General features: G+C 49.5%; 1 protein-coding gene across 7 annotated transcripts in view; it reads right to left on the bottom strand.

Moving 5' to 3' along the window:
- The window catches only part of RMND5A (required for meiotic nuclear division 5 homolog A), a 288,575-nt gene that overhangs the window by 205,227 nt on the left and 62,178 nt on the right, over window positions 1-21,170 (bottom strand). For 6 of the 7 annotated variants that reach the window (XM_085642633.1, XM_085642632.1, XM_085642638.1 and 3 more), the window contains one exon: window positions 8,778-8,972. The exons of the other annotated variant lie outside the window; for it this stretch is intronic. In XM_085642633.1, coding sequence (XP_085498759.1) covers window positions 8,778-8,972 — 195 coding nt within the window. The remainder of the gene's footprint in view (window positions 1-8,777; window positions 8,973-21,170) is intronic. 7 annotated transcript variants of the gene reach the window in all.

Genomic DNA, 21,170 nt, shown 5'->3' with positions numbered 1-21,170 from the left:
ATGCCTTCAGTGCAAGTCAGATCGCCCGAAGCTCCAAAAGATGGATATGGAGTCGGGACTCCGCCGGAGACCAGAGGTCTCTGATCTCCGCCTCTCCTAAGTGGACGCCCCATCCCAACAGGGGGGAATCCGTCACCACTGTGTGCTCCGGTTGGGGGAAGGGAGAGGGATCTGCCATTGACCCAATCGGGATTCGTGAGCCACCACTGCAATGGTCATGCAGTGCTCTCCGAGATCTAGACATGATCGGACAGGTTGCCCTGATGCTGTGCCAACTTGAGGTGATGGCGAATCCTGCAGCCCACCAGTGTGGGGTGCACCCCAAAGATCGAACTAGGAAGGTTTTGAGGCGGATGCTGTGGGAGCGGAAGTGGACTGTCCCACACGCTGGCCCCCTGTCCCACCACGGCGGGAACCACGTCCACGGCCGCGCTGTGGTTGGTTCTGCGTAGGCTTTTGGCTGAAAGAACGTGTCAGGGTGCCCCTTCCGTGGCCACGAAAGGAACGAAAAGCAGACGTGGCTGGGCGCGTGGTGGAGAGACCCAAGGACTTGGCCGTAGCCCAGGAGTCCTTAAAACGCTCCAGCGCACTATCTGCCTTATCGCCAAATAGGCGAGTCCCATCAAAGGGCATTTCCAGAAGGGAACTCTTAACATCCCCTGAAAACCAAGTGGACCGTAACCAGGCGTGAGACGGAGGGCCACAGTGGTATAAATCGCCCTACCCAAAGAGTCCGTGGTGTCTAGTCCACACCGGATGGCAAACTTTGCTGCATCTTTCCCCTCAGCCACAGCTTGTGAAAGCACTGCCCGAACTTCCTCCGGACACTGAGGCAGCGTCTGTGCAACTGTGTCCCACACAGTGTGAGAGTAGCGGCCCAAGAGGCATGCGGTGTTCACCGACTGCAGCCCTAAGCTGGCAGAGGAAAACAGTTTCTTGCCAAACTGTTCCAGCTTCTTAGATTCATTATCCGGCGGGCGGTAGGAAATGCACTTTGGAAGGTGGAGGCTTGGATGACCAGGCTCTCCGGAGGTGGGTGAGTCGTTAAAAAGACAGGGTCACCCGTGGCCGGGCGATGACGCCTGGCCACGTTCTTATCCAGAGGTACCCCCGTGGCTGACCTAGACCAGGTGCCCATTAACACATTCGTTAACGCCTCATTGAACGGTAGCAGAGGCTCCATAGAGCTTGCTGCCAGCTGAAGGACTTCAGTGAGGAGGTGAGTTTTTAGAGTTACCATAGGCAGGTCAAGGGCCTCAGCTGCTCTACGGAGCACCACAGTGTATGTGGCGCCCTCCTCCATGGCCACAGCAGGAGGAGAAAGGAAACCAGGGTCAGAGGAGAGGTCAAGGCCACCTGCATCCTCTGACTCTTCTGCCTACTCCTGCTCCGACTCACACTACCGTGCAAGAAGGTCCTCACACCCCTCCCAGTCGTCCCCTTCCTCCACTGCCCGTGCACAGGCTGCGGCAGCGGGGGAGGGACAGGGGAATATAAATGATCCAACGGCACCAGTCAGCGCCGATCCGGCTCCATATCCCTGTTAAGGTCCCAACCCGGAGCAAAATTGTTCGGAAACCCAGGCAAGGGTGGAGGTGGTACAAACAGAACCCATTGCGGCGCCGGGGCCGGAGCCGCTGGCGATGGACCATGCGGCGCCGGAGCCACCGGCGTAGGACCTTGCGGCGCCGCCGCCAGTAGCGGAGCCGGCAGCAAGGGAGAACCCTCATGTGTGACCGCGGGCCCGAAGGCGCGCCGGCGGGAGCCCTAGGCCTGTAAAGGAGGTCCATGGCAGCAAGAAAATCGCCGACGGACCCGGATAAGGTGGGTAGGCCGCGGGACTCAAAGGCTCCAACGGCCCCCGCGTACGGAGACAGACGGGGGGGGGACATCAGAGAACGGAAACGCTTTTTCGACTTCTTCTTATGACGTCTCTTGCCCGTTTCCGAGTGTGAAGACTTCGACCCCGAGGAGCGATGATGCCAGCTCCGCGGTCGGTCCCTTGATTGTCCCCTGGATCTCGAACGGCACGGAGACGACTGCCGGGCCTCCAGCAGTTTACGGGACCGCTCCCGAAGGGCCTTCGGAGCCATGGCCAGACAGTCGGAACATGACCGGGAGTCATGGTCACGCTCCAAACAGTAGAGACAGACGCCATGGGGGTCAGCCACTGACATCGTACAGCGACAGGTTCCACAGGATTTAAACCCAGGCATCCCTATGTGGCACCAGGAGTCAAAGACTCAAAATAGTGGAGACAAAAAGTCAACAAAAAAAAGTTAGTCAAAAAGTGACTAGGGTACGAGCTATCACCAGATCTGCGCTTGCTGACGCGGAAAAATAAAGAACTGACGTCAGCGCGCATGGGTGGCGCCTAAGTAGTCTCCGTGACGTCAGCTCGGCGCATACGACGCCAGCGACTGACGCGGAGCCGCACGACGCCACCTACCGACACACAGGGGTACTGCTGACGAAAAACTTTCCGGATCCAATCTGACGCCTGGGGATATTCTAAGGTAAGGAATCTATCACTAACGTGTCTCTTTCAGATATATATATATATATATATATATATATATATATATATATATATATATATATACACACATATATATACACACACATACATATATACATACATATATCCAATAACATTTCCAAACAGACCTCACCACGATCTGGGGCCAAGGAAAGCAGCAAAGCCGGGCACCAACAAACTTGTAAGTCGAAGTGTACTGGGGAGTACTCTACGGAGCCAGGGTAGGACGCTAGTCAGTTGCCTGTCTACGCCTTGACTGGAGCAACAATGTGCTCTGGCCATCCCAGTCAGCCGTAGACGTTGTAACTAGGGGTCTACAGTACTCCCCAGTACAAGTCTACTAGGGCATCTCTACCGCATCTGGTAATTTATATCACTGAATCTGAATACCAGACGGTAATGCACTTTTTCACTTTTCTTTCAGTCCTGATGAAGTGCCATTTGACCCGTTAGGGGTAGACTGGGCACGAAACATGTTGACCATCCACACCTAGACAGCCCTTGAGGAACATTATTTCTACATAGGGGCACAAGCACAGTTTTAATCAGGCTAGAGCTACCTATTACATTAAAATTTGATCCAGTAGGATTGCTCCAGACCTTTTTATCTATTCCACTCCCTCAGCACAACCCAGCCCTCACACACCTAACGGCTTCATCTTCATAAGATCCCTGGCAAAGAGCCCCGGTTTCGGGAGCCTGTCAGGCATTGCAGCGCCGGCCTGACGAGGGGCACCCGCCCGATGATGAAGCATGACACCTCTCGGGGTGTGTGAGGGCATCACGAAGAAAGACCTGTCTTTCCCCCAAATCCAGATAGGAACTGCACACCCCCTTTAAAAAACGAACTAAAACCAAAATGCCACTGAAGTTCGCAAGTTAGCTTCACAAACTGTACAGTACAGAAAAAGGAACGAGAAAATCCCTTTTTTCAGATTGTAATAACAATTACTTTTACACAGGGAGACAACATTCCAAACAGTAATAATAGCTCTTTAGTGTGATTTTACCACGTACATCTCCATTTAGTTAAAATACCTTCTGTTAAAACAAATATGGATTGGAAAAAAGCCATGGAATAAGCCATATATATGCAGATGCACAGATTATAACATAAAATGTATTACCATTTGTGCAGAAGGGGAATCATGCAAGCTAGTTTGGTTTATTATTCGTAGAGTGCACCAATACCGCAGTTAAAAGTGCCCTGGCGCTAAATCGGGAACCAAAAAGCAGAGGAAAACATACACTAGGCTTTGGTTTCCCACAAGTCATTGCCAATCCGCGCACTAATTATGGTGTGCATACATATGAATACACACATTGCCATTCGCTCCAGCTGTCGGGACACTGCATCATCCAGTGCCACTGAGGAAGCCTACCTTAGGCCCTCTGGTCTCAAGGACATGGATGTCACCACCGCTCCAACTTGCACACACCCCAGCATGCAACTGCAGGACAAACAGATGCACATTGGATTAAAGGCTCAATAGCTCCTACTCCAAAATTTCACATTCATCAATTCCTCTCACAGCACAATGCCTAAGGCGTTACTCGAGAAGCTTAAAAATGGGGGCATAAGCTGGTGCTCTCAAAGAATGCGCCCCGTAGCCCAGTCGGACCCCCCACCCCTGTTTTTCTAAACATATGTTAAGCTGCTATACCCAAAGCTAACCCTAACTTTACTTTGGTTTTGGTTAAGTGAATTACTGTATTTTTTTTTTTTTGTCCCTCATATACCACAGGTGGGCACACGGTCCTGCACCCAACCCGCACTGTGGACGGCCTTGGACTGGGCAAAGTGATGGTTGGTCGTTGGCACCATGCCCAAGGTGTCAGATGGCTAACCCCACGGTGTATAGACTTCGGGGTGAGAAAGGTCTGGGGCCTGGCCAAATGTGTTTTTTTTTTTATTTTTCTTTCAAAGATCCATAGTCTTTTTAAAAAAAAATATTTCAAAGATCCATACAGTCCAAGTTTTCACGAGGCTTGAGCAGCACAAGCTGGCCACAAGGCCCAACCAACTGAAGATAGCCAACTCCTCCTTGGAAAAGCCAAAGTACAGTGCAGGACTGGTCACTACTCACGTCTTACACTTTTTTCCAATATTGTTAACCCCGTCACAGGGTTTCTGAAACCCTTCAGTCTGGTGTACTTCTGCTGGACCTCTCACAGGCCCAGCAGATGGCGCATTCCACTTTTTTTGCCCCATTCCCTTTTGATGAATCTTCACCGAACCGGCCATGCTGACCTCAAATCCATAATTATTTTTTTTTTTTGCAAAGTCGTGTAGATTTGCCGAAAAGTGCCATATTTAACAAAAAAAAAATGCCTTTTGAATATGTCAATGGAAGCTCTGACCTACCCATAACTACAGAATCACTATCACATAGTCTGTGCATAACGTGTACGCGTGTATGTGAGTCTGTCAGATGATTAAACCCCATGACATTACAGCAATGCAGAAGGACAAGTTGCTTACCTTCGGTAACGCCTTATCTGGTAGAGACATGATCTAGCCGCAGATTCCTCACATTTGAATTTCCAAGCGTCAGACTGGATCCAGAAGATTTTTCTCCCAGCAATACCCGTGTGCCCTTAGGTGACGTTGGTCGGCTTTAAGTGACATCGTTGGCACCGTAGGGACGTCCGCGTCACCACCTCGGCATGCGGACGTCAGTTATTTTCCACACCAGAAGTGCAGAGCCATGACGTGCACTGACATTGGTGTGTTGTAAACAACTAGGGCCCTAAAAGGGATCAGCACTGACCCTAAAAATCTGTCTGCATTGCGGGGAGGATGGGTGGGTGACTCGGTAAGGAATCAGCGGCTAGATTAGGTCTCTACTGGATAAGGCGTTATCGAAGGCAAGTAACTTGTCCATGTGATAGAGACATCTAGCCGCAGATTCCTTACCACTGAACAGATACCCAAGCAACACCATCCCTGGAGGAGTGACTACAGGCATGTTTAGACTAGAAAGTCCTGCAGGACAGAGCAGCCAAAAAAAGCCATCCCTGCGGACTGGACTGTCCAGGCAGTAATACTTGGTAAACATGTGCAGGAATGCTCAATTCACTGCCTAACAAATGTTGAGGACTGGAACTCCACGTTGTAACACCGCGATAGTAGCCGTAGCTTGGTGGAATGAGCTCTTAAGCCTTCAGGAGGCTGCTTTTTCACCAGAGCATAGCAAATCTAGATGCACTAGGGGAACCCGTCGAGAGACAATCCTCTTCAGCACCTCACGATTTTTCCTAGCTCCCACGTACCCCACAGAGTCGGTCATCCACCCAGAATTCTTTAGTACGGTCAGGGTAGAATGACAATGCTCTTTTTGGATCCAGACGGTGAAGTCATTCCTCTTTCTTCAAGGGATGAGGAAGAGTGTAGAAAGTGGGCAAGGTGTCAGATTGCCCCACATGGGAGGATGTTACCACTTTCAGCAGGAGAAAGGCTGTAGTGTGAAGCACCAACTGTCAGAGAATATTGTTAGGTAAGGAGGCTTGGATGACAAAGCCTGCAATTCGCTCACCCTCCTGGCGGATGTGATTGCCATTGAAATGGCTGTCTTGATGGTAAGCAGCTGGAGAGGGCAGTTGTGCAGAGGGTTAAATGGAACACACATGAGGAAGGTGAGAACCCAATTAAAGTTCCACTGAAACATGAAAAAATGTGGAAGGTGGGAACATATGTACAATGCCTTTGAGAACTAGATTTACAATGGGAGATTTAAATAAAGAGGGTTGGTCTGAAAGCCGCAGAAATGCAGACCGGGCTGAAAGGTACCCTTTTAGAGTGCCCAGAGCAGAGGCCTGCTGGGGAAGGGTTAAAATAAGAGTAAAATATCACATAGTGAAGCAGAAATGAGGTCAATAGACTTTTCTGTACAGTATATTACAAATTTGTTCTATCGGGGGTGTAGGAGAGTAGGATCTGCTTCTTATAGTTGCCTCCACTTTTTGCTGATGTTTCACTGTTTTCGACTTAGACTGGCTATCCAGAACCCCAGCCTAGTTGCTTTCTCCTCTAAATTGATTGCATGTACTTTAGGTACACCCAGATTGGATACTGGGGTACCCTGATCAGTCCCTAGTATATGGTATACTATGTACCCAGGGCATAGGTACCCCAGAGGCCTCTCAGACACTGCAGCATGTATTATGCCACCCCTGGGAGACCATTCAAAATGGCACAACAGGTTTGCTACAGCAGCCTGTGTAAGGTGGTACATGCACCCCTTACTTAAATTTAGGTTCACTATATCTACTCCATATCACTGCACATATAAACCTATCAGTCACCCCTATGGCAGGCCTTAACAATCTTGTGCATAGTCCAGCTCAAACCGGTTGCAGGAGCCATTTGCTCCTGCTCTGGCGCGAAACTGGACAAAGGACATGGGTGTAGCCACCCCTCTGTCCTGACCCTCCCATAGGTGGGTCCCCAGAGTTTGTCCCACCCCTTCCTTGGGTAAAAAGTAGGAACCCCTGGCTACAGGACTTTAGATTTACCTGGACGAAACTCTGCTACAGAAAGTACTTCGACTATCTACACTATGCTGGATGACTGAAGAATCTCCCTTGGAGTAAAGGAGTTACTCCCCTGCAAGGCAGGCACCTTAAACGCATCTGACCGGTTTGCATCTCCCGAGCTCCTGAGGACTCCGAAGATTTCTGCAACACAGAAGGTGGGTTCCCAAGTGTCCCCAAGGTCGACTAGTGCTCTCAGCAATCCTGAGACCTGCAGCCCTCGTGAGGATTGTGCAACCCGTACCCCTGTGCACCGTGTCCATTTGCAGCAGCATATGCCTTTTGGCGATCCCCGAGGCTGTGCTTTGGGCTACTCGTAGTCCAGACCCTGAGCAGTATTTCCACTGAAGGTTTCCAGCCTACACTCCACGAGTGTTCCGTGGGCTGGTATTTTGTGATTCAGCTCGAGGTCCCTTCGCGATCCCTGGTCCGTCGACCAGTGGATCCCTGAGAAGGGGACTTTGACTTTCAGTAGACTTTCCTGGTTGCTCCAGACGTGCCCTGACTCTCCATCGCTTGGGGTGTCCCCAGGACCTTGCTGGTCCTCACCGAAGCATCTTCTCTCTGACCGCGTGGGTTGCAGTTGCCAAGGCTTGTTGGTGTTCACTCCGGACACTGACCCCCGAGCACTCGACATCCTTCATGGGACAGCTCACCTACGGACTTTGGTTGTCGTCATCTCCTGGTCCCCGTGGCTGCAGAGTCAAACTTCACCTCTTCGCAACTGAAACACCCAACATCGGTGGGCATTCGTCTATCGTGGCCCTGGTCACTGTGAAGTGACCCAGACTCGGTCCCCTCAGGTTCTTCTCAGCTCCTTCTCAGCTCCGATGACACCGGACACTTCTCATCTTCCAAATTAAATAGTTGGTAACAACTATGTCCTGCAATCTGTGCCACAATAGATCGTCGACGTTTCAACCCTATGGGCGCTTGGTGGAGTGTCACAAGCGGGTCTTCATCAGGACTGTGGAGGAGGAGGCCCTAGGATTTCAAGGGCGGTCAAGGCAAATTGATCGGAGGGGTATGGTTATACTAACAGGATGTCAACTGTGAAATGAATTGCACAGAAGATCAAAGAATGATTGTTTTCTTGGGCTGGTAACACAGAGTCCTCACGGAGTCCTCACAAAACACTGCTTCCAACTATTTAATTTGTTTAACTTACTTGTTACTGCATTTTGAATCTGGCCTTTCAAAAACAAACCACATCCTCCCACCCTCACCCCACTGCACTATGTATTTATATCACCACTGAGCACCACTATCTCACTATTTTGTATCACTGTATGAATTTGGAAGTATAAAATTCTGCAATGTGTTTCTGTTTATCGAATGTTATCAATTCTGATACATAAATCAATGAAAATCCTTTCTCTGTGTTCTTGTTCCTCTTTCCCCTTTTGTTCAAGAAATGTTTTTGCTTTCAGAAATGTATTATATGTTATGCTGAAGTAACTACGGCTAACTACAATACGCATGGTTTCTACCCAAGGGAACCATTGTTCTTTATACAGAACAGTTACAAGCAGGTGATGAGCTTCAAGTACATTCACAACACCTGAGCCAGACTTAAACTCCTTGAATGAACCCTGCTTGGAAACAGCTGGCCAGGATTTTGATTCTAATCCAACATTACGACCCTTGACCAACAGCACCTGTAGAACCTGGGGGGAGAGGGAGGAAAAAGGATGAAGAATCCTACCGGTTGTGATTGACGAACCCCGAAGTTGATAGCCTGCATCCGATTCTCCCGCTGGCCCTGTACCACTCTACCTCCAGGTTCTCCAGGGGGTCTCTCCACATCATGGGAAAGGACGTGGCTTCTCCGCCTCAGTGGATAAAGAGGCAGGCATGGGTCAGATGGGGTTGCAGGGTGCGGGACCGGGCTCGGGGATGCCTGAAGAGAGTGTGTTTCAAGTTGGTGAGGGGAAAAAAGAAAAAAGGAGAAACTAATCAAGAACCCAGGGGAGAAATGAGGGGGAACAAAAAGGATATGGCTGGAAAAGCCTACAGATAAAGCTACGGACCATCATGCACACCACACCAAAAGACAATTATGTTAAAAAGTACCCACTTCATTTATCGGTAATGTTACCGAAATTACAATGCACATTTAACATAAATGGCGCCTAGGGAAGAAAACAGGTTTACTTTTTTTTTTTTTTTTTTTTTAAACGAAATATTCACAAACAATGCTACTGTTCTAAGAAACCATACTGGAGAAGCATAAACCCTTGCATTCACCTAGTTGTTTTAAGGGATTTATATATTATTTAACAGAAAGATTGTTTCTACATTTAAACTAAGCTATTTCGAAAAGATGCATATTCTACTGAGTGAAAGTAAAATTTACTTCAAATCGTAAACCTAAATATTTTTTAAGTATAATTCTAGCCCATTCTTTATGCCCTTTCTTATCCAAACCTAACACATTACGGTATACGGTACTTGGGCGGCTTAAAATTTATCACCAGTGACATAGGATCATAGTGGTCTCCTCCTAAATTACTATAACAAGCCACCACCTGGGAGCAACTTAAAAATGTTTTTTTACAACTTTTTTTTAATTTAAAGTCCACAGAACACAGTCGTAGGATAAGTACAGCGCTCCGTTCCTACGCAACAAAAGAAAGGCTGAGCAGGAAAGTTAGACAAGCAGTGTACATTACAGAACCCTATCAGTACATGAGAAGCACATACTAATGTCAGGTCTACGGATTAAATTTCTTTTCAAATCCGAATTCCTTCCAGTTACCTTCTTTAAAGAAACTGAGTAAAACAGCAAATTAACAAATAACTGTAGCTTACATGCTTCTGCAATGCACAAGTACCAAGCAGGATTGTTCAGTGAGCTGAATTTTTGACGCAGAAAAACAGTGCTCTATAGGTCACGAGTACAAGTATGAGCAAGGATAACTCAGCTTTCTGGTGTTAGAAATAAATCGTCTACTAGTACCATCTATTTACAAAGCTTAGATCTTAGCCTGCGATAATCCAACCTCACATTGGCTGAAACCACACGGATCCACAGAGCCAGATCAGGCTGAAGATCGTTCTCCCACATCACAGCCACGACCTGGAACAAGCTACCGACAGACGTGCCCCCCTCCCTCAACACCTTCAGAAAGACCCTCAAGACCTGGCTCTTCGGCTGAACAGAGCTGCGCACCCTCCCCTCCCCCGCAGCGCCTGGAGACCCTCACGGGTGAGTAGCGTGCTATATAAACCCCCTGATTGATTGACTGAGAAATGACTCAAGTGTTGTATGAAGTGCTATATAAAAGCACGTCATCATTAGTGAAGGTCAAGTATGTCAAAGAAATTCAATTAATTATGTAACGCACAATCAAAACCTACGAGTACTCAGTATCAATATGATAAATAATACACATTGGTTTGGTCGGGACAGAAACATCACCTTTGTTGCAACAAAATAGAATACTGTGCAAGGTTTATAAACTGGCAAGACCTGTAACTTCTGATTACACACATAGGCCAGGAAGTCAGTCAAATGCGAATTAAAGCACATCTAGAGAAGGAATATGCTACTTACCAGTATGCATCTGTTCTTGGCATGTAGAGCTGCAGATCTACACACTTTTGCATAGATCGCCATCTGGTGTTGGGCCCGGATGTTTGCAGTTTGTTTTTCCTCTTGGAAAGTCTTTGGAAGTCACAAGGTCGGTGACTCCTCCTTTGGATCGTTTTGTGCATGGGCTTCGGCTCCATCCTCAGATTATTTTTCGCCAGCAGGGAAAGATGGAGCGTAGTAACAACAGTGAAGAAACCCATGTGTGTTGTATCTAAATAAGATAGACTGGAACAGATACAGGTAGCCGGGGAGGTGGGTGGGCGTGTAGATCTGCAGCTCTACATGCCAAGAACAGATGCATACTGGTAAGTAGCATATTCCGTTTGAGGCATATGAGCCACAGATTACACACTTTTGCATAGACTATATAGCAGTTCCCAACCTTAGCGGCGACCACCGATATCTGTTGCAGTGGTTTGAACTAGTGTTTTTAGTACAGCCTGGCCCACACTAGCTTGTTGCTTGGTTTGCACATCTACACAATAGTGTTTAGTGAAAGTGTGCGGTGTTGACCATGTAGCTGCTGTGCAGATATCATTTAATGGGATGTTCCCTAGAAAAGCCATGGAAGCCTCTATATTCCATGTAGAATGGTCTTTAGGGGGAACGGATAGCGTTCGTTTTGCCTTGTGGTAGCAAATCTGGATGCATTTTACAATCCACCTAGCTATCCCTGATTTTGAGATGGGGTTGCCCTTGTGTGGTGGAGATAAAGAGACAAACAGTTGTTTGGTCTTTCTGAAATGAATATGCTACTTACCAGTATGCATCTGTTCTTGGCATGTAGGGCTGCTGACATTCATATCTGTGCATAGATCGCCGCCTAGTGTTGGGTCCGGATGTTTGCACGTTGTTGTCCTGGAAGAGTCTTCGAAGTATCCTGGGATAGGTGACTCCTCCCCTGGACTACAGTGCGCATGGGCATCCTCTCCATCCTCAGATTGTTTTTCGCCATTGTGAAAGTGATGGAGTAGATATAGAAAGTGATGACCATGCTTACAGTAATTCTGAGAGCTGCAGCTGCTACAGGCGCCGGGGAGGAGGGAGGGCGATATGAATGTCAGCAGCCCTACATGCCAAGAACAGATGCATACTGGTAAGTAGCATATTCAGTTCGAGGCATGTGGGCTGCTGAATTCATATCTGTGCATAGAATACATAGCAGTGCCCTCTATTAGCGGCGGCTACCCGTGCCAGCTGCAGCGGGCTGAAAAAGAGTTTTGAGAACAGCCTGTCCTACAGCTGCCTGCTGTTTTGATTGCACATCTACACAATAGTGTTTTGTAAATGTGTGTGTAGTGGACCAGGTGGCTGCTCTACATATATCATGCAGGGGAATGTTTCCTAGAAAAGCCATGGAGGCCCCTAACTTACGTGTTGAGTGGGCTCGTGGGGGAATCGTTAATGTGCGTTTAGCCTTTTGATAACAAATTTGAATACACTTAACGATCCATCTGGCTATACCTGCTTTGGAGATAGCGTTACCTTTGTGGTGTGGGGCAAAGGCAACGAAAAGTTGTTTTGTCTTCCTAAAGGCTTTAGTCCTGTCGATGTAGTACATTATGGCCCTCTTTACATCTAGTGTATGGAGTGCTCTTTCTGCGACAGTCTGTGGGTTTTGGAAGAAAACAGGCAGTTCAATATTTTGATTCATGTGGAACTGCGATATTACCTTGGGCATGAATTTTGGGTCGGTACGTAGTACGACCCTGTTGGCGTGAACCTGTATAAATGGCTCTTGAACGGTTAGTGCCTGGAGTTCACTAACTCTTCTTAAAGAAGTGATCGCTACTAGGAAAGCTACTTTCCAGGTAAGGAATTGAAGCTCGCATGAGTGTAGAGGTTCAAAGGGTGGACCCATCAGGCGTGTGAGGACCAAGTTGAGGTTCCACATTGGAGTCGGTGGGTGACTTGGAGGAATGACTCGTTTGAGGCCTTCCAAGAATGCTTTGATGGCAGGCACTCTGAATAGAGAGAGGTGCTGCCTGGTCTGCAGATAGGCTGATATGGCGGTCAAATGGACACGTATAGAGGTGTACGCCAGATTGCATCGGTACAGGTGTAATAGATAACAAATTATGTTTTGTATGGATGCGTCTAGCGGGTTAATGTCATTATTATTGCAATAAATGACGAACCTCTTCCATTTGGCTGCATAGCAAGCTCTGGTAGTGGGTCTCCTGGCTTCCTTAATGATGTCCATGCAGTCAGGTGGCAGGTTTAGGTAGCCAAACTCTAGGACTTCAGGAGCCAGATTGCCAGGTTCAGCTGTTGCGGATCTGGGTGCTGAATGTCTCCATGGTTCTGCGTCAAATGCGCGGGTTTGATCCGCAGCCTTTGATTCGGCACCACGGAAAGTTCGAGAAAGGTGGTGTACCATGGCTGGCGTGCCCACGTTGGAGCAACCAGGACGAGTGTCAGTGAGTGTTGTCTGAGTTTGCGTGCCACCAGCGGTATCAGTGGTGCTGGGGGAAAAGCGTACGCAAATCTGCCGGACCAGTTCATCCATATCGCATTGCCCTGCGACTGCGGATGTGGGAACCTGGCGGCAAAGCTTGGGCATTTTGCGTTTTCGCTTGTGGCGAACAGGTCTATCTCCGGATGACCCCACTGCTGGAAGTACGGCTGGAGTACTGATGGGTGTAACTCCCACTCGTGCATCTGGTGGCTGTGTCTGCTGAGCAGATCCGCCATCTGGTTGTCCTTGCCGGGGAGGTTTTCTGCCATGAGGAACATGTTCCTCTGAATGGCCCACTTCCACATGCTCTGAGCCAGATGAGACAACTGTGGAGAGTGTGTTCCTCCCTGTTTCTGTATGTAGTACATTGCGGTCATGTTGTCCGTCCGGATCAACACGACCTTGTTGCACAGATGTACTTTGAATGCTTTCATAGCTAGGAAGATTGCCATCAGTTCCAGAAGGTTGATGTGCATCTTCTTCTGTTGTGTTGTCCATAGTCCCTGCACTGTGTAGTGGAGTACATGAGCTCCCCATCCCTGGAGAGACGCGTCCGCTGTCAGTACTATTTGTGGAACAGGCTCTTGGAACGGTCGGCCCTTGCAAAGGTTTTGTGGATTCCACCAATGCAGAGAGTTGTATGCCCGACCGCTCACCAACACTAGGTCTTTCAACTGTCCGTGAGCCTGATTCCACTGACGTGCTAAGCACTCCTGAAGCGGGCGCATATGTAATCTCGCGTGCGGGACTATGAAAATGCAGGAGGCCATCATGCCTATCAACTGCATGAACACTCGCGCCGGAAGGGAGTGTTGGGGTTTGAACTTGGAAATCAGCATTTGCATGCTGTTGATCCTCACTAAATTTGGCTGAGCTGTGGCCGCCAGAGTGTCTATAGTCGCACCTAGGTACGGTTGTACGTGTGCGGGCTGGAGATGGGATTTTGGGTAATTTAGTGAGAATCCCAGACTGTGAAGGAGGTGAATGGTGCGGGACATGTGGCTGGCACATTGCTGGGCTGACTTCGCTTGAACGAGCCAGTCGTCCAGGTAGGGGTAGACGTGTATGTGCTGCCTCCGTAGATGTGCTGCCACAGTAGCTAGGCACTTTGTGAAAACCCTGGGTGCTGTTGTCACGCCGAAGGGTAGGACTTTGAATTGGTAGTGCTGCCCCTGGACAGTGAACCTGAGGTATTTTTTGTGTGAGGGGTGAATGGGTATATGGAAATACACATCCTTGAGGTCCAGTGTAGCCAGGAAGTCTCCCTGCCTGAGAAGCGGAAGGACTTGCTGTAGAGTGAGCATGTGAAAATGCTCGGAAAGAATGTATCTGTTTAGGGGTCTCAGGTCTAATATAGGTCTGAGAGACCCGTCCTTCTTTGGTATTAAAAAGTACAGGGAGTACACCCCTGTACCTTGCTCGTGGACGGGTACGACCTCTATTGCGCCTTTTAGAAGCATACTTTGCACCTCCTGCTGTAAGAGCGTTAAGTGCTCTGAGGACATAGGACGGTTTTTTGGAGGAATTGTGGGTGGAGTGGAGGTTAGTTCTAGACAGTAACCGTATTCGACAATACCTTTGACCCACCTATCCGTGGTGATGGAGTTCCACGTGGACAGGAACCTCTGTAGCCTTCCCCCGACAGGTGTTAGGTGGTCGGGAGGAAGGGAGAGGGCGTCACTGCTTGTTCTTGGGGGAGGACCTGGTGTTGCCGTAGCCGCGTCCTCTGCCTTTTGTACTGGAGCCACGATATCCACCCCGGGTGTTTTTATCGTAGGTGGTTTGTGTATTGCCTTTGTTGTATGTTTGCTGTGACCCCTGTCCTCTACCTGCTCCTTTATTTCCGGGGCGACGAAAGGAGCCGCTCCGAAAGGACTGAGTCTGGAGAGCCCCCATGGACTTTGCAGTGTCCGTGTCCTTTTTTATTTTCTCCAGAGTGGTGTCAACCTCCGGGCCGAATAAATAGTCGGGGTTGACAGGCTGGTTGAGTATGTTATTTTGCACCTCTGGTTTGAATCCGGAGATTCGCAACCAGGCATGTCGTCGCAGCATGACGCTAGTGTTTATGGCCCTGGCAGCTGTGTCTGCGGCATCCAGCGCACACTTGATGGATGCGTTCGTGAGGAGCTGTCCCTCCCTGATGAGGATCTCTGCACCTTCTTTGAATTGGTCAGGGAGATGTTGGAGTAGTTGCTCTAATGTGTCATAGTGCGCTCTATCGTAGCGAGCGAGGAGCGCTTGAGTATTGGCTATACGCCATATGTTAGCTGCCTGGGCGGAAATTCGCTTGCCAGAGGTCTCTAACACCTTGGACTCTTTGTCCGGGGGAGGAGCGTCACCTGTCGTTTGAGAGTGTGCCCTCTTGCGTGCATTCGCAACGACAATGGAGTCCAGAGGTAATTGGCCTCTGATGTAAGTAGGGTCCCCAGGCGCTGATCTGTATTTTTTGTCGATCCTGGGGTTTATCACCCTTGCCATGGTGGGTTCCTTGAAGATGTCCTTGGCTGGTTTGAGGACCCCTTTCAACATGGGCAGAGTCTTTACATGCCTTTCTGAGGATGCGAAAGTGTCCATAAGAAAGTCGTCCTCGACGGTGTCAGAGTGAAGCTGCACCCCATGATTGGCCGCAGCACGTTCAATCAGAGCGTTGAACGCTGCAGTGTCTTCTGTGGGAGATGTTTTTGCTCCATAGAGTTGCGGGTCCTGTGCATCTAGAGGTGCACCTGGGTCCACAGGGTCATCCCAAGCTTGATCAGGGTCCTGCTGGTCGACAGGGTCCATGTCTCCGTGGTAGGGGACTTGTTCACCCATGTAGTCTTCCAACGCATCCGTGTCGGAGTGTGTGGGAGAGAAGGATTGTGGATCCTGGTAGGGTGAGTGGAAAGGTTCGTAAAGAACAGGTTCTGAAACCACAGGCAGCTTTCTTTTTAGTGGGATCCGGAAGGAGTCCAAAGCTGGCTCCGAAGTTATCCTCCGTTTGTGGATAATCATCCTGCCGGTGTCGGCGTCGATGAGATGTGATGGAGACGTCTCATCAGAGCGGTCTGCAGGTGTGACCGTGGTGTGGGTGACCCGTGTCCTGATTTGGAACAGTTTCGGGGCCGTGGCTGGTGGCAGGCCAAAAGTAATGTTGGCTGGCGCCGAAGAGGCTGCTGGAGCTTTTATTGGCTCGGAGCCCGACGTGTCCTGGAGGACTGTCTTGGTTTTGTTGCTCTGCGCCGCAACGGGTTGCATCTGGAGCGCCCTCGAGTCTTTAGCGCCGACCGGTTCTGTAGAGGCGGCCGTGGACTTTTTCGGCGCCGGTGGGTCATCGAGTCGAGGGGCGGGAATGGCCGTCGACGTCTTCGATGCATGAGGCTTTGGTGTTGCCGTCGAAGCGATGTGAGACACAGCAGGCAGTTTGACCTTTAGGGTCGGAGTTGATTGCGTCGGTGCCGGGAGCCGAGCAGGTGTGGGGGCACCGAAGGCCTTTTTCCGTATGCAGACTCGGACGTCGGCCGCTTCGAGTTCGGCACCGAAGTCGCGCTTGGTGCGCCGACGCGTTTCGATGGCGTCGAAGGTGTGGAAGGCCTCGATCCGACAAGCGCCACTTTCGGTTTCGGTTTCAATTGAACCTTAACAGCTTTTGGTTTCGGTTTCGAAGAGGGGAAACCAGCTGGTTTGGGCATTAATGGCTGCCGCTGAATGTCCGAGGCCGGGCCCGAGGGCGGGGCCGAAGAACTGCGGGATAGGTCTTGGGTAAGGCCCGAAGGCGATCCCTCGACCGGAGCCATAGACTGTTGCACTGGGCTCTCTTCAGTCTGAACGGGTAGGCCTTGCTCATCACCGGAGATACTCTCTTCGGCCCCTAAGGCCTCATTGTAGTCTCCTACCTCGGTGTCGTCTTCATCTCTGTGAAAGAGTGTTTCGTCGACGTCTTCCGATCCGGAGTCATGTTCGGGAGCGGGACTGGAGGGTAGGTTCCCTAATTCTTCGACATCTTCGGTCTCGGCGTTGAAGATGTCGGCCGGTGCCGCGTGCTGTGCTTCGAGCCTCGCCGCTCGTCGGTTCCGTAGAGTCTTCTTGGATCGGAACCGGGCACAGGCCATGCATGTAGATTCGTCGTGATCCGGCGAAAGGCATTTGTTGCACACCGGATGGACGTCGATGTGGGGATATTTCGCATTGCATACCGGACACCTCTTGAATGGTGTCCTCGATTCCATCGTCGATTTCGGGCCGATGGTCAGGTAAGATGCGAAAAGTTGGTTCTAGAAGTTAGTAAACTAACAAAGATTCTATTGATACCGATCGAGAAACAGTACCGACGCGAACTTAAAGGCCTTTTGGCCTCGAAAATATTTTTTCCTAACTTGAGTCAAGATAGCACATCCGAACCCAATGGCGGAAAAAAACAATCTGAGGATGGAGAGGATGCCCATGCGCACTGTAGTCCAGGGGAGGAGTCACCTATCCCAGGATACTTCGAAGACTCTTCCAGGACAACAACGTGCAAACATCCGGACCCAACACTAGGCGGCGATCTATGCACAGATATGAATTCAGCAGCCCACATGCCTCGAACGGTTGTGTTCTTTGGATATAGTAAAGTAAGGCTTGTTTAACATCTAGCGTGTGTAGAGGCCTTTCTGCAACAGTCTGAGGTTGCGAGAAAAATACTGGTAATTCTACAGATTGGTTTAGGTGAAAAGGGGAAATGACTTTAGGTAGGAATTTTGGGTTGGTACAGAGAACAACCTTGTTCTGGTGCATTTGAAGAAAAGGTTCTTGTATGGTAAGTGCTTGTATCTCACTGACCCTTCTAAGGGAAGTGATGGCTACAAGGAAAGCTGTTTTCCATGTGAGGAATTGCAGTTCGCATTTATGCAAAGGTTCAAAGGGAGGCCCCATCAGCCTTGTGAGAACGATATTTAAGTTCCACACAGGTGAGGGTGGTACTCTGGGGGGAATTATTCTTTTGAGGCCTTCCATGAAGGCTTTAATGGCAGGTACTCTGAAAAGTGATAGGTGCTGCCTGTTTTGTAGGTAAGCTGCAATTGCTGCGAGGTGTAGCCGAATGGAGGTATAGGCTAGATTACACCTTTGTAGGTGGAGTAAGTAACATATGATGTGTTGTATAGACACGTCTAGATGATTGATTGTGTTGTTATGGCAATAAACAACAAATCTTTTCCACTTGGCAGCATAGCAGGCCTAGTGGTAGGGTGTCTAGCTTCTCTGATGACGTTCATACAGTCAGGGGGAAGGTTTAGGTATCCGAATTCTAGGATTTCAGGAGCCAGATCGCAAAGTTGAGCTGAGCTGGGTCCAGGTGCCTGATCTCTCCATGGTTCTGGGTTAGGAGGCACGGTGAGAGGTGTAGCTTTTGGTGTGGTACTACCGAGAGTTCCAGCAGCGTGGTGTACCACGGTTGTCTGGCCCATGTTGGAGCTACTAGGATCAGTGTGAGGGAATTCTGTTGTAGCTTTCGCACCACTAATGGAATTATTGGGAGAGGTGGAAAAGCATACGCAAATTTGCCTTACCAGTTCATCCATATCGCATTTCCTTTGGACAATGGGTGTGGGTATCTGGCGGCGAAGCTTGGGCATTTTTTGTTTTCGTGGGTGGCGAAGAGGTCTATCTGTGGATGCCCCCACTTGTGGAAGAATGGGCGAAGAACTTGTGGATGCAGTTCCCATTCGTGCATTTGCTGCGTTTGTCTGCTGAGCAGATCTGCCATGGTGTTTTGTATGCCTGGGATGTGTTGTGCCAGGAGAAAGATTTTTTGTGGAATTGCCCATCTCCATATGCTCTGTGCTAAGCGGGAGAGCTGGGGAGAGTGTGTCCCCCCCTGTTTTTGAATATAATACATTGCAGTCATATTGTCTGTGCGAATGAGGACTGCTTTGGCTGAAATTTGTTTCTGAAAGGATTTCAGAGCTAGAAAGATCGCTAATAGCTCCAGATGGTTGATGTGGAGTAATTTTTGCTGTGGCGTCCATAGACCTTGCACTGTGAGGTGTAGAAGGTGCGCTCCCCAGCCGGAGAGCGATGCATCCGTTGTTAGAATCACCTGAGGAACCGGGTCCAGGAACGGCCGCCCTTTGGAAAGGTTTGTGGTGTTCCACCACTGCAGAGAGTGATGGGTGCGGCCGTCCACCAACACCAGATCAGTCAGCTGTCCCTGGGCCTGGTTCCACTGCCGTGCTAGGCACTCTTGGAGTGGACGCATGTGGAGTCTTGCATGGGGCACTATGAAGATGCAAGAGGCCATCATCCCTATTAGCTTCATAAACACTCTTGCTGGGAGAGAGTGCTGAAGAATGAATGTTTGGCACAAGGCTTGTATGCTTGCGATTCTGGCTGAATTGGGATAGGCTATAGCTTTGGAGGAGTCTATAGTGGCCCGGAGATATTGCTTTGTGTGAGATGGTATGAGGTGGGACTTTTGATGGTTCACCGTGAAGCCTAGCTGGTGGAGCAGTTGGATGGTGCTGTTTGTATGTTGCACACACTGGTCGTAGGACGCGGCTTTTATCAGCCAGTCGTCCAAGTAAGGGAAGACGTGAATGTGTTGTCTTCTGAGGTGAGCTGCTACTACCGCTAGGCATTTGGTAAACACCCGTGGTGCGGCTGTGACCCCAAAGGGGAGAACCTTGAATTGGTAATGCTGACCGTCCACCACAAACCTGAGGTACTTCCTGTGAGAAGGGTGTATTGGAATATGAAAGTATGCGTCTTTCAAGTCCAGTGTAGTGAGAAAGTCTCCCTGACAGAGGAGTGGGAGAACTTGTTGGAGGGTGACCATATGGAAATGGTCCGAATGTATGTATGAATTTAGAGGCCGGAGGTCTAGAATGGGCCGTAGGGTCTCGTCTCTCTTTGGTATTAGAAAATACAGAGAGTAGACCCCTAAATTTTGCTGATTGATGGGGACCTGCTCTATAGCTTGTTTTTGCAGGAGGGAGATCACCTCCTGTTTGAGCAGTGTGGTGTGTTCTTGTGACATTGTACGGTGTCTGGGTGGAATATTGGGTGGGGTAGATGTTAGTTCGAGACAGTAGCCTGACTGAACAATTTGTGTCACCCATTTGTCTGATGTTATGGTCTCCCAGGTGTGAAGAAAATGCCGTAGTCTGCCTCCGACTGGAGTGGAATGGTCTGGGGGAAGCGGGGGGAAAGTCATTGAGAACGATCCAAAGGGAGATGGTTCTTAAATGTATGGGCTTGTCTTTTTCGCTCCAGAGAACCCAAAAAGATGTTCGTACCAACCGGTGTCCTTTGGTACAATCTATGTAAAAGCTCAGCACTCATCTGGGGTCCAAGAGATGGAGCCTCCTCCTCCTCCGAGGGATGAAGCAGAGCATAGAACGCCAGCAAGGCGATGGTTTGATAGACGTGGAATAGTGTCACAACTTTAGGTAAGAAAGATGCTTGTGCCTGCAAAACCTGTTTGTCCGGGAAGAAGGTGATGTACAGCGGGTTGACACAGAACCTGAAGCTCACTTCCATGCATCGCTGATGTTATAGCGATGATAAACACTGTCTTGAGGGTGAGGAGCAGCAAGGAATAGCTGTGAAGCGACTCAAATGGAGTACACATCAAAAACGCGAGGACCAAGTTAAGGCCCCACTGTGCCATGACAAAGGGAGAGGGAGAAAACAAATGTTGCAAACCTATCAAAAATAACAATTAGAGACGTAAAAAAAGAGGCTCTTCTGGCAACCATAAACAGGCCGGAAGAGCGGAAAGGTACCCTTTAACTGAGCCAGAGCAAGGCACAAAAACAACAAAAGTCCTAACTTTGCCGGGGAGGGGGGTGGGGGGGGGGTGGTTGGGGAAGAGGGGTGGGGGGGGGGAGGGGGGGTCAGGAGTGGTCGATCTGTAGAGTGCCGCACCAAGCTACAAATCTGCCCCAACAACAGGTGTATACAGTTTGTGTTGAAGGATGCCTGGCTGCCTAGAACACCTCTGTAGAAAGGTCCAAGTCATTCAGCTGTCACCACTCAATCTCCAAGCATGAAGGTGAAGATCCTCCCGGAGGGGCAGCCTGATCAGAGGA

Source organism: Triturus cristatus, chromosome 2_2 (genome assembly GCF_964204655.1).
Source record: "Triturus cristatus chromosome 2_2, aTriCri1.1, whole genome shotgun sequence".
In the NCBI taxonomy this organism is placed as follows: domain Eukaryota; kingdom Metazoa; phylum Chordata; class Amphibia; order Caudata; family Salamandridae; genus Triturus; species Triturus cristatus.
The sequence above is the reverse complement of the archived record's forward strand: the minus strand, read 5'-3'. Positions and strand labels throughout refer to the sequence as shown.